Here is a 12,555-nt window from a genome sequence, read left to right on the forward strand (position 1 = left end):
ATTAATTTTTCAAAAAATATTCAAGCTTTATTGCCAACACTGTACTGCAATTGACAATCTAAGCAGTTCTCTGTGGATTTCAACACAAAAAAACTCAACACAACAGCCACGTCACCGCAACTAGCTTTTGCCTACTATGCCAGTAAATCACTCGCACTCACACGATTTTGAGTGCTCACACAAGATTACACCCTAAAAACCAAAGCTGGAAGCAGATGGCCCCCTCCCATCTGCGCGATAAGACAGGGAAGCTGTTCTTGAGGAATTCTTATCTACTTTCAGTGTGGCGACAGCAAGAAAACTGAGAAAAGTTTCAGAGAATACAGATTCCACAAAAAACTTACCAAACTATATAATTCATTATTTCCTAAATCAAGTTCTTCCAGTCTGTGGAGCAAGGAGAGGGAACTGTGGATGTATAGGAGGGATAAAAAAAACATTAAAAGTGATGCATTATCAGTAAATAAGGACTCTACGTGAAGAAAGGCAAGTGTTTTTTATACTCACTCTGGGAGGAATGTCAACAAATTTTCTCTGAGTTCTAGTGATACCAAATTGGAGAGGCTGCAATGACAAGACATTGTTTAGGTGACGCCTTTAAATTTCCGCAGTACACTCAGTATGCTCTTAAAACAAAGACGGCGACCAAATTAAGTTGAACCACAAACGACCATAAAAGACCTCTTTGCCATCTAGATGTACGGAACAGGAAACATTACAGAGGCTGCCCCCATCTTATCAAAAGCAGCAGCAGCCTAAACAACAGAATCACTTAAACGAAGGGCAAAATGTCTCCTGGGCCATGAAAAGAGCGAAGTACGACAAACTAGTGCAGGGTTTATCTTTGGGTGGTGTTTATGCACGTCTTGTTTCCAATTGATGACTGCTTTTACAATGGAAAGTTTTCAGTCGCACTGTGCAAAGTTCATCTTGGTTGAGGTTTGCAGACGGATTCCAAGGATAGTACTTATACGAGGGTAGATGATGGTCATTTGACTTTCGTCCCTCAATTTACCACAGTCAAGTTATTTTAAGACATTACTATTTTAAGTAAAACATGGCTCATGCATCTTGAAAGAACATACTAGATGAAAACTTTTGTTCTTTAACTGCAAATGGTAAGGGTGTAAAACTTTAATGGTAATTACTATTACATTCACTGCCACGGCAGTAAGTTAAAACTAACTCCAGTGTATTGTAAAAGATGCAACTAATGGAGCACACCACAAATGTGTATCTCATAACGTGAACAGTCACATTTATGTAGCAATCCTCCACCAAATGTAGATCTAATCAACTCACCTTCGACTTCATTAAAAAGCTTTACGTATGATCAAATAACTATTGATTAGCCAGTATTGCCACAACATATTTTGCAACAGGTGCATTTGAGTTTTGGATGACATTTCATGCAGGGTTTTCCCAAGTACTTCAATTGAATAACCTATGATATAACGTACTGTTAAATGTCTAAATATTATGATGAGATGTCTGCACTTTGACAAAAAGACAGAGATATGGGGCATATGGGCATATAAACTGTACTAAGAGGGGCATGGTGCAAAATTGTCTATTCCATGGCATTAATTCCTGTACACTGCATAACCACAAAATAATTAGATGTTACTTCATTCAAATATGCCACAATAGAGGCAACTTTTGCTCTAGTGATATAACTTAATTATTACCGTAATTTGACGTTTGAGGAATTACGTATAATTGTACCTCCTAAAAGCTCAGTTTAGTTTTTCTCAGATTGTTTCCTTTTATCAATTCACTTTTTTGACCATTCAAAAAACTCTAAAGACAAAAGTAGTCATAAATCAACCATTTAGAGAGCGCTGTGTACTATTCAAAGTTCTTTTAAGAAAATAAACTAAAGAAAATAAGTAATACAGAAATTAAAGAGGGCAACCAAAAGAGTAAATCAGCATTGACATTTCACTACAGATTTTCTCAATAAATACACCCTTCAAGAGCAAATCTCCCTTATCACAATTCCACCCAAAGGTGCGTGGCTATGTTAGTAATTCCGATTATAATTTGATGGGAACAAGAATATTGGCAGATAGCTCTTTCACAACATCTCAACATAGAAATCCGACATGCCCTTTTGCTTCTAAGAGATAACCCCATTAAGTGAACGTTTGCTTACAGATACAAAGTTGGCTGGGTGGGAAAATTTGGTTGGGGTTAGGTTTCATGTATGGATGGCGCTTGAAATTTTACAGCAATGTTATCGTTTTAAAATGTTTTAAAGTCTTAAAGACACATAGTAGAAAAAGGGAAGAACAGATAAAAGAAAAAGAAAAACATTTAACAAATGCGTATTTTTTTTCTACGGAATACTTGTAACTGCACATAAGCCAAAGCTAATCTAACACATTAGTGGAATGACTTACTTTCCAATGTTATCTGGTAGGACTTGTAATGAGATGTCATTAATGGAAAGGCAGGTTAGATTCTGGAGCTCTGGAAAGCTTTCAGGTAGCCTGGAAAAAAGGAGAAAGTAGGACTATATTCCATATTCAGCATTACCCTACCAATCCTAATAACTTTAATACAAAAAATCAAATAAACAGTTGGCGGTATCTCGTTTGACTCGATAAAACCAATTTGCAATGGCCTTTCAATGGGCTATTATTGCCATATTTTTTTCTCTATCCAAATGTAATAGCTTAAAATTACATAGGCAACATTAAGCCTTGTCATCATTATCTCACAATTACAGTAAACGCAACGCCTGTCAAAATGGAGGGGGGGTGTCAATATAATGTGTTTTAATTATTCACTTTTGCAAATAACTGTCATATTACCTTGTTAATGGATTCCCGCTAAAATCTGCCACTTGCAGGGCTTTGCAATATGAAATGCTTTCTGGGATTTCCATAATATCTGCACACAGGAAAAGCAAACAACAGATATTAGGACTATAACAATTGTGCTTTTAGCAGGGATCAAAAACATAAAATTTGCAAGAACCAGGTCACACTCGGAGGTCAATCTATTTTCTCGCTGGTAGGGTGTTTTTTGTATTTTACCATCAGTAAGATATATCAAATTGAATGTTTGTGTTGCTCTCAAGTTGAAGAAAACTAAATAAAATAAAACAGCTTTTGACATTTTTGTTGATTTTTAATTTTTATTAACTCTTTATTTACAGTCAATTACGATATGACATTTAAATACAGTATATTGATTAAATCATTGAATCACTACGTATCAAAGGCTTCTCATGCAGCATTAGACCAAACTAAGGTGTTCCAAACAAGTGTGTGCAACAGCGTAGTAGAAAAGAAGCAATTACCATTTCGTGATACATCAAGCTCTACCAGTTGCATGAAGTTGGCAATTTCTGGAGGAAGTCTTTGGATTTCATTGTCACTCAGGCTGAGTTTTCTTAGCTTTACCAGCTGGAAAAATGGCTGTAAATTTAAAACAAGAAAAAAAGGGCATTTTTACATCAAAAATGTAAATAGTAAAGGAGAAATAAGAATATGAAATACAATTGTTCTGGAGTCAAGCTTTAGAAGATATGTATTGCCAATGTGGTAAAGACAAATTTGTAGATAGGATCCAAAAGATGATGGAAAGGATGTTTTGATTTGACAATTTCTGAATGGGGTGAAGTTCAAAAGGGAGGAAGTCCGACAGATACAAAATACTTGTTGAGCCAGTTGGCATGAAATTGAGACAAATCATTCTCATTCCTAGTGTCAATAGAAACCTCTGTTAAACATCCATGCATCACTCAACAATTCCTTTTTAATGGTTTCACTGAATATCTCCAAACAAACCCAAACCTATCTGTGCTGTATAGCGTTTTTTTTCTCCAAACATGAAATATACAGGACTGACAATAATTAAGAGCTAGAATCAACTTGCAAAGGAAACGAGCCAACTTGAAACCAAACGTGATTGAAACATGTACATACTTGAAACAGTTCTTACTTAAACGGCAATTGTTGGTCTTATTTTTATTTTCCCTACTCAATGAGAACAGCAAACTTGTAAATCTGTAATCATCTGTGAATAAAAACTTGATCTCATTAAAACAGATACTGTAGCCCTCTTGTAAAGTCATGCCATTGTGGTGATTTATGAGGATGTACCATAACATACAAAGTATCTGTACAGATGTGCTGTCTGTCTGACACTTATGTGGGCTGACAATCCCGATCTTCGATAAATGCTCAATTGATAATCTTGTATTGGTTGGCCTACCAAACACAGATGACTTTAATCATCAGAAGAGGCTGCAAAACATGGCTCCTTTTTTCAGTTAACCATCGTGGCATGCAAGTACAAAATATGTACATTTTCATACTTCTTGCATTTTCAATCAAAGAGGGAGCATTGAAAAGTAAACACTTGGCAGCTCAAACTTCCCATGGGTTGTGAGAACATGATGATGTTCAAAATGGCATTGTGCTGTGATTTATATGTTATTGCAATTAGGAGCCATCCACATACTCTACACAAAGCGTGCTATGTACATTATTGGGATTCTGCATACATCCATTAGAATCCATAAACTTTGAATTATCATAAACCTGGTGTATTTCAATGCATTCCCCTGGGATTGTGGTGTTTTTCACTTTTGTGCCGTGGAGTCAATTGTATGCCAAGTAAAAAAAGTTGTTAAGTGGCGCCAAAGTCCGAATATGAAAATAGTAATAATAATTTTGCCTGGAACACCTGAGGCGCACACCAAGGCGCATTGCACGCGCGACAATTCTTTAGCATTGTTTTGCAGAAACTTGTGCAAAACAATGCAAAAGAACTGTCGTGCTTTCTACCTCGTTGCAAAATCCAAAACCGTGAACTTGAATTGCGTGTGTGCCTTTTGCCAGAGTCAAAGCACTTGTGGGCATGATAACCCTGCACTGCTTCAAAGATAAACAACTGATTGTTTGGTGAGAAAGAAACATCTGAATAATTCCCAGGGGGAAGGTGAACAACTCAAATAAAACCTTGGTCGACTTTCAACTATTATTGGTCAGCTGTTTGAATCCAAACGGATCGTGATGTCTTTGGCAAAATGTATATAGGGGCCCAACTCAACCTAGCGGCCATTACCTACCAAAACTGACTTGGGCAGGATGGAAAGGAAATACTCAGCCGATAAGGCACTGCATTTGGTCATGTAGTGAAAATTTTACCAGGTACTTTTCTCTGACGATTCCGACTATTCCGATGAGGATTTTGAAGCTGATTGCTTGGCAGAAGGGGGACAAACAGAAGAGGTTTCTGACGACATGGAACCAGTTGACAATGTAGAAGAAGAAGACATGGAGGAATATCTGGGTGACAATGATGTGCAAGATGATGTGGAAGGAGATGTGAGCGGACAAAGCATTTGGCAATCCAAAAATGAAAAAAATCATGTGGTACCCATTACACCTAGTGGTTGGCCACTTTGTGCCCCCGACACTGCCAGGCCCCAGGATAACTCTGTATGCCATTGCCCACATCAGTAGCCCCGTCACAAATAAATAAAGGCATTCAAAATAATTCCCACCACTTTTTGACAAATATGAAGCTCTAAATTATGCCATATGAAATATTTACCTAAAAATTGTATGTATATACAGTTCAGCTAGTTTTCTTTATAGTCAATTTTAGATGTTTCCCTAAGAGGCGGGAGGAAGAATAAATAAATGAAAACCTACATGTGTATGGATAGGTCTGATGGCACTGATCAATTTAAGCGGTTGAAAGTCAAACAATATTCATAAATGATTTGAGTTATCACACGAAGTTCACGTCCAATGTACACTGACATACATTGTGTCATCATAAAAAATACATGCCTTGTCGTCTCAAATATTGCAGTTTAACAGTCAAATGGCAGAAAGTTAAACAACCGATGAACCAATCTAATCCTCTCTGAAAGAAAACCACATGTGCGATAAATTCTGAATTCCATTTCACTTGGGTAATGCAATACATTAGCATAACATCTTTAGTGGATACCGGGACAAACTTATTAGTTCCTCCTACACTGATCTTACATTAACTTTAAACCAGATATAAAGAAACATGGATAGATAAGCTATTGTGACTTTCTGTAGTTTTAAAAAATGTATTATTCCAAAAGAGCATGGGTCTGAGACCTATGGCTTGCGAGCCATAGATGGCTCTTTGCATGAGTACGTATGGCTCGGAGACAAAATTGACTCCATGCAAATTTACTCCTTGTCGTTCAACGCAAAGACTAACAAACACTGAATTTTATTTGTTACTGTCCAGTATATATAGGGAACATTTTGAACTACAGTTTACAGTAAAGATGTCACACCCAAAATATAGTTTGGGCTGTACATCCCTAAGGAATCCTTTATATGGAAGCTCATTAAATAATCTGTGTTCAGTGTTGAGAAATCTAATGATGAAAATCCACATAACAAACTGGAAATACACCAAAACACCAGAAAAGCACTCTGAGCAAACAGATTGGGTGAGCGTTAGGGATGGGTGGAGCTGTGCAAAGAGCGTAAGCACTCCCTCTCGTCTCTCGCCCCGCGCCGTTATGGCCGTAAGTAATTACCTCGGGATCCTGTTTTGCAGAATTTTGTGATGTTTTTACAAAAAAAAACTGTTGGCACCTTGTTTTGAAACCATTATTTATGAAAAAATGAAGGTCAATATGAGCCTCAACAATCTTCAGTAATTGCGGAAGGGAGATAAGTTTAAAGTGATAGATTTGTTGACAATTGGGACATAGGCCCTGGCAATTTTATTTTTTATGAATATTATTAAATCATCAAATGTCACACAGTGAAATAAAATGTGTTAATGAATAATCTTTTTTTGGAGAGTGGGTTTAGCGGCTTTGTTAATTTTTTTCTCAAAATATATAGTTTGTCTCGCTCCCAAGATAAAAATCAAAATATTTTACTTATATGGCTCTGATTCAAAAAGGTTTCTGACCCCTGCAATAGACCAAATCATGCACTTGAAATATGTAAATGTATCGTATACAGGAAGTGGCCATTTATTTTATTTTTTTTTCCAATACAATAGACTGAGCAACTTTTTTTTTTCTAAAAAAAAAAGGCTTTCCAGATCAGATTTTTTGCTCTGATCAATCAATAATAAATAGTTCAAATTGAACCAAGTTCTCAACTGTAGGCAAAACACATGACACAGAACAGTATATTTAACTGTGTTTTTTCCTAAAGTATATACCACAAAGAATACCAAAGTCTGGACTACACCCTGAACATTTAATCCCTCATCCTGTTTAAGCAAGCACACCACATATCTCAAACTTTGAAATTTGCATTCATTATATACAAGAATATACGACAATTTTGCAGATCACGAATTGGCAATACGATCACGCCAGATGGATTGTACATTATTTCACCTGATTTAACATATTTATGTTAAGGCATTTTCAGTCATCTTGTGACAGACGGCAGTCACAAACAATAGCAGACTAAATACACTCCTCAAAAACAGAATGCATCTCAAAAGTTAGTTTCATAGTAGCACTCTAATCTTCTTGACAACGACGCCGATGAAAAGTGTACGTTTGCGTGTTCAAACCTGTTCTTCCTGTTAATCAATTCGCTCCACCCCCGTAAAAAAAAAGAAAAAGAAAAAGAGAGAATCTCGCGTGCAACAAAAAAGGACCAACAGGGTAAGTTAAGCATTCAACCTCTGAAATCCCAAGTAAATGATTACAATTTCGCTTTTCACCCTCAGCACTGTCTGGTTTGGAGCAGAACAGGGAATAAATGGTTGCTCGGTGCATAAATATGGTTATTGAAAAATGTTAGGCATATGATGGCAACTTGTAATTAAATTTACAGTTAAATGGCCATTGAAGCTCATTTGACACTGGAATGGAGAGAGCCAATGCAATTACTATAAACTGCTTATTTCCTGGTAATCTCCCATAATGATTGTGCATGCAAGACTGAATAGAGGACTCCCTCATAATCCTTACAAATATAAGTGCATACAACTCATGGCATGCTGTAATATAAATTATAACAAAAGCTAATACCAGTGTTGATAGCCTTTAATAAAACATTACACATGTTTGAGAGTGAATCGCTTAAAATGTATGACTGAAAATTACGTTGTGTAATACAATGAACCCTCGTTTATCGCTGAGGTTACCTTCCAAAAAGAATCCATGATGGGCAAAATACGTGAAGTAGAAAGCTTTATTTTACAATGATTATACGGCGAAAGGCTCTTCGATACAATGAAACCAAAACACGAACCATTTCTGTCCTTTCTTGGCAAGCGGTTTGGTATTTGTTTTCCATTAGAACCTTTTCGGAAAATGTATCACTTATACAATGTTGTATCAATCCAGCAGCGTAAAAACTCATTCTAGACCCCTTCCCAAAATGTTGACATTACTGATGTCAAAACAATGACTTCAAAATGCAGAACCATTGTGGGGGAAAAAAAACTTACTCAGGCATGTCCATCACACTTTTTTCCTGTGATCATTTCTAAATCAATATTGTATTCTTTTCAGCACTGTGTTGATAAACAAGACTATTGTAAAATTACAGGATAAATAGAGAGGAGCAATCATTTGAAGAGAAGAAGTGATAACAAACCAATAACTCTTGGTACAGCCTTTTGTTTTCCCAAAGGTTCCGCGACATTACTTGATGTGCCTCTTCTAATTCACATGCCTAACAAAAATCTTTGTTATAGTTCAGTCTATAATTATGTAGGTATGACCTTGGTTCAAAATGAAACCAAGATGTATGTTTTAAGTGGCCAAACTTGCCCAGGAGGAATTCCCCTCAATTATGCAAAAACATGTACTCACGCAACTACATGGGTCAGTGAGAGTTGTTCCACTCAAACATCTTTAAATGAAAACTAAGTAAAAGACACATGAAAGGAGCACTTTTTAAAAATATTGGACAAACTACTCAACGTGATCTTAACGTCTTCAAAACTTATTTTCATTATTTTATTGATAGGCACTCATTTGCAAATTGATCAGAGGATATCAGTCCTAAACATCTAAGACAAAATATACACACTCTTTGATGTTTTATTGCACAAATGGCTGGAATTTTGCTGTTCCAAAATTTGATTTTTGAGTGTGTGGTCAATCTGAGAATTAGCAGACATGTACTGGACTGTCTCAGAAAATTAGAATATTGTGATAAAGTTCTTTATTTTCTGTAATGCAATTAAAAAAACAAAAATGTCATACATTCTGGATTCATTACACATCAACTGAACTATTTCAAGCCTTTTATTATTTGAATATTGCTGATTTTGGCTTACAGCTGAAAAAAACTCAAAAATCCTATCTCAAAATATTAGAATACTTCCTCAGACCAAGTAAAAAAAATAATTTTATAACAGCAAAACTAAATCAAACATTTGAAAATGTCCATTGATGCACTCAGTACTTGGTTGGGAATCCTTTTGCACGGATTACTGCATCAATCAGCCTGTGGCATTGCTGAGGTGTTATTGATGCCCAGGATGCTTCGATAGCGGCCTTCAGCTCATTTGCATTTGCAGGTCTGGTGTCTTTCATCTTCTTCTTAACTATACCCCACAAATTCTCGATGGGGTTCAGGTCAGGGGAATTAGCAGGCCAATCAAGGACAGCGATGCCATGGTCAGTGCACCAGTTACTGGTGGTTTTGGCACTGTGGGCAGGTGCCAGATCATGCTGGAAAATGAAATCCTCATCTCCATAGAGCTTTTCAGCAGATGGAAGCATGTAGTGCTCTAAAATCTCTTGGTACACAGTTGCATTTACTCTGGACTTGATGAAACACAGTGGACCAACACCAGCAGCTGACCTGGCTCCCCAAACCATAGCTGACTGTGGGAACTTCACACTGGATTTCAAGCAACTTGGATTTTGCTCCTCTCCAGCCTTTCTCCAGACTCTGGCGCCTTGACTTCCAAATGAAATGCAAAACTTGCTTTCGTCTGAAAATAGGACTTTGGACCACTCTGCAACTGTCCAGAGCTTCTTCTCCATAGCCCAAGTCAGACGCTTCTTCCGTTGTCTTGAGTTCAGAAGTGGCTTGACCATGGGAATACGGCTATTGTAGCCCATTTCCCGGACACGTCTGTGAACTGTGGCTTTTGATACCTGGACTCCAGCTTCAGCCCACTGTCTTTGAAGCTCCCCCAAATTCTGGAAGCGGCTCTTCTTCACAATTTTGTTAAGGCTGCGGTCATTTCTCTTGGTTGTGCAGCGTTTCCGGCCACATTTTTCCCTTCCAACAGACTTTTTGTGGATATGCTTTGAAACTGCACTCTGTGAACAGCCTGCTCTTTGAGAAATTTCTTTTTGTGTCTTACCCTCCTGATGGAGGGTATCAATGATGGTCCTCTGGACAGCAGTCTTCCCCATACTTGTGATTTAGTTTACTGAACCAAGCTGAGTGTTTTTAAGGCTCAGGAAACCTCGCAAGGTGTTTCGAGTTAATTAGATGATTCAGGTGATTAGTTGAATAGCCTACTTGTATACTTTTTCATGATATTCTAATATTTTGAGATAGGATTTTTGAGTTTTCTTAAGCTGTAGGCCAAATTCAGCAATATTAAAATAATAAAAGGCTTGAAATAGTTCAGTTGATGTGTAATGAATCCAGAATGTATGACATTTTTGTTTTTTTAATTGCATTACAGAAAATAAAGAACTTTATCACAATATTCTAATTTTCCGAGACAGTCCAGTATTTTATGGAGAGCCACTCACGAAAGAGCCATCAGAAAGCTTTTAGAGAGCAAGGCAATATAAATCAATTGAAAATGTAAAAGGCTCATTTTCATCTTTGTCTCGACTAAAGTCACAAAAATCTCATGTAATGGCATAATTAAAACCCATTTGGACGTCGGTGCAGTGCTTAAAATAATCGTTGTGAATTTTTCATCCGAGTAAAACACCTCCCAAGTGAAAAGTGAGTGCCAAGCCATGTCAACTTATCTACCTCAGATGCAGACCGCAAGCATTGAAGTGGACAGTGACCTAATACAAGGGGCTTCATTCAGTTATGCTTCTTGAGTTCACTCAGCAAGCATTGATGATATTAGCAACATGCCAGTAAGCATGTTAACTCTTTTTAAGGAAATATTTCAAAGGAAACCATACTTAGACTAAACATGCACAGAACGTTGCTAAGCGGGAGTGACGCATTACTCTGACTTAACAACACAACACCTGCCAATTGTAACCTCATTGGAAGTAATGTGTATTTTACGATCAACAAATAACTGGTAGTGTACGGTACTTGAACTGAGTTCATATAATGCACCAAAGGCTTGTGCTTTTCATCTCAATGATTCGTTAAAATAATACATGCTCAACTGGTGTGATCAGAACTGCAACAAAAATTATGATGCTGTCAGTCTATGCAACTGAACAAAGAGTAAAATAAGTTATAATGAGGGTATTAAATTATACAACACAGTATACAATCCTGTCAATGACCACACTGTAGTACAGGGGTCGGGAACCTATGGCTCACGAGCCAGATGTGGCTCTTTTGATAACGTCTGGCTCGCAAATCTGGCTCGCAGATTTGGGTTTGAAAAAAGTATCGTCTGTTCAAATCCATCCATCGATTTTCTACTGCTCATGTCTTGTGCAGAGTTGCAGTTGCATGGTCTATGATTTGAATTGGATGTTAATACCCTACGTTGGCCATTAATGGGCCGTTCCTCGGGGCACAGGTACGCTTGCGTCCCTTGGCACTTGGCCGTTGGTCATTAGCTCAAAGCTAACCCTTTGACAGAGAAGATGGCGAAACGAAAAAAAGATGATGAATATCGTACATTTCAGGGCGAATGGACCGAAGAATTTGCCTTTGTGGAGAGGTATGCCTAATTATCAATGACAAAATTGCATCCATGAAACGGTCGAAAAAAAGAGTTGGCGAGGAAGCTCATGTGGACAGAAATTAACAAACTTCAACCCGAAGACGAGCTGATTCTCAAAACTTGGAACGCGCTTCCAGTCACATACCACACACTGAGGAGTGTGAGTATTGGTGTATTGACAATGTTTGGATCGACATATTCAGGTGAGCAGTCATTTTCACATGTCAAAAACATCAAGTCCAACCTACGATCACGTTTAACGGATGAAAGCCTCAATGCCTGCATGAAGCTTAAACTCACCAAGTACCAACCAGACTACAAAACCTTCAGCAAATCCATGCAGCACCAGAAGTCGCATTAATGGTGAGTATTATAACAACATTATTTAAAATAATAAATTAAGACGCTTGTTATGCTCACCTCATCTCATCTCATTAGCCGTACCGCTTATCCTCATTAGGGTCGCGGGGGGCTGGAGCCCATCCCAGCCATCTCAGGGCAGTGGGCAGGGGACACCCTGAACTGGTTGCCAGCCAGTCGCAGGGCACACAGGGACAGACAACTCATTCGCTCATTCACACCTAGGGACATTTTTTTGGACCGGCCAATTCACCTGAAATGCATGTTTTTGGAACGTGGGAGGAAACCGGAGTGCCCGGAGGAAACCCACGCAAGCACGGGGAGAACATACAAACTCCGCACAGGAAGTCTGGAGCT

The 12,555-nt window shown here is 37.9% G+C and overlaps 1 protein-coding gene across 2 annotated transcripts in view; it reads right to left on the bottom strand.

Annotated features, from left to right (window-relative positions):
- The window catches only part of lrrc1 (leucine rich repeat containing 1), a 42,617-nt gene that overhangs the window by 24,515 nt on the left and 5,547 nt on the right, over positions 1 to 12,555 (bottom strand). For both annotated transcript variants that reach the window (XM_088351292.1, XM_088351291.1), the window contains exons 2-6: positions 3,308 to 3,425; positions 2,817 to 2,895; positions 2,403 to 2,492; positions 508 to 564; positions 345 to 408 (exon numbers count right to left, since the gene is read on the bottom strand). In XM_088351292.1, the coding sequence (XP_088207418.1) occupies positions 345 to 408; positions 508 to 564; positions 2,403 to 2,492; positions 2,817 to 2,895; positions 3,308 to 3,425 (408 nt within the window). The remainder of the gene's footprint in view (positions 1 to 344; positions 409 to 507; positions 565 to 2,402; positions 2,493 to 2,816; positions 2,896 to 3,307; positions 3,426 to 12,555) is intronic.

The sequence above is a fragment of the Urocampus carinirostris genome, chromosome 13, assembly GCF_059441175.1.
Source record: "Urocampus carinirostris isolate Australia breed hairy pipefish chromosome 13, RoL_Ucar_1.0, whole genome shotgun sequence".
Classification (NCBI taxonomy): Eukaryota; Metazoa; Chordata; class Actinopteri; order Syngnathiformes; family Syngnathidae; genus Urocampus; species Urocampus carinirostris.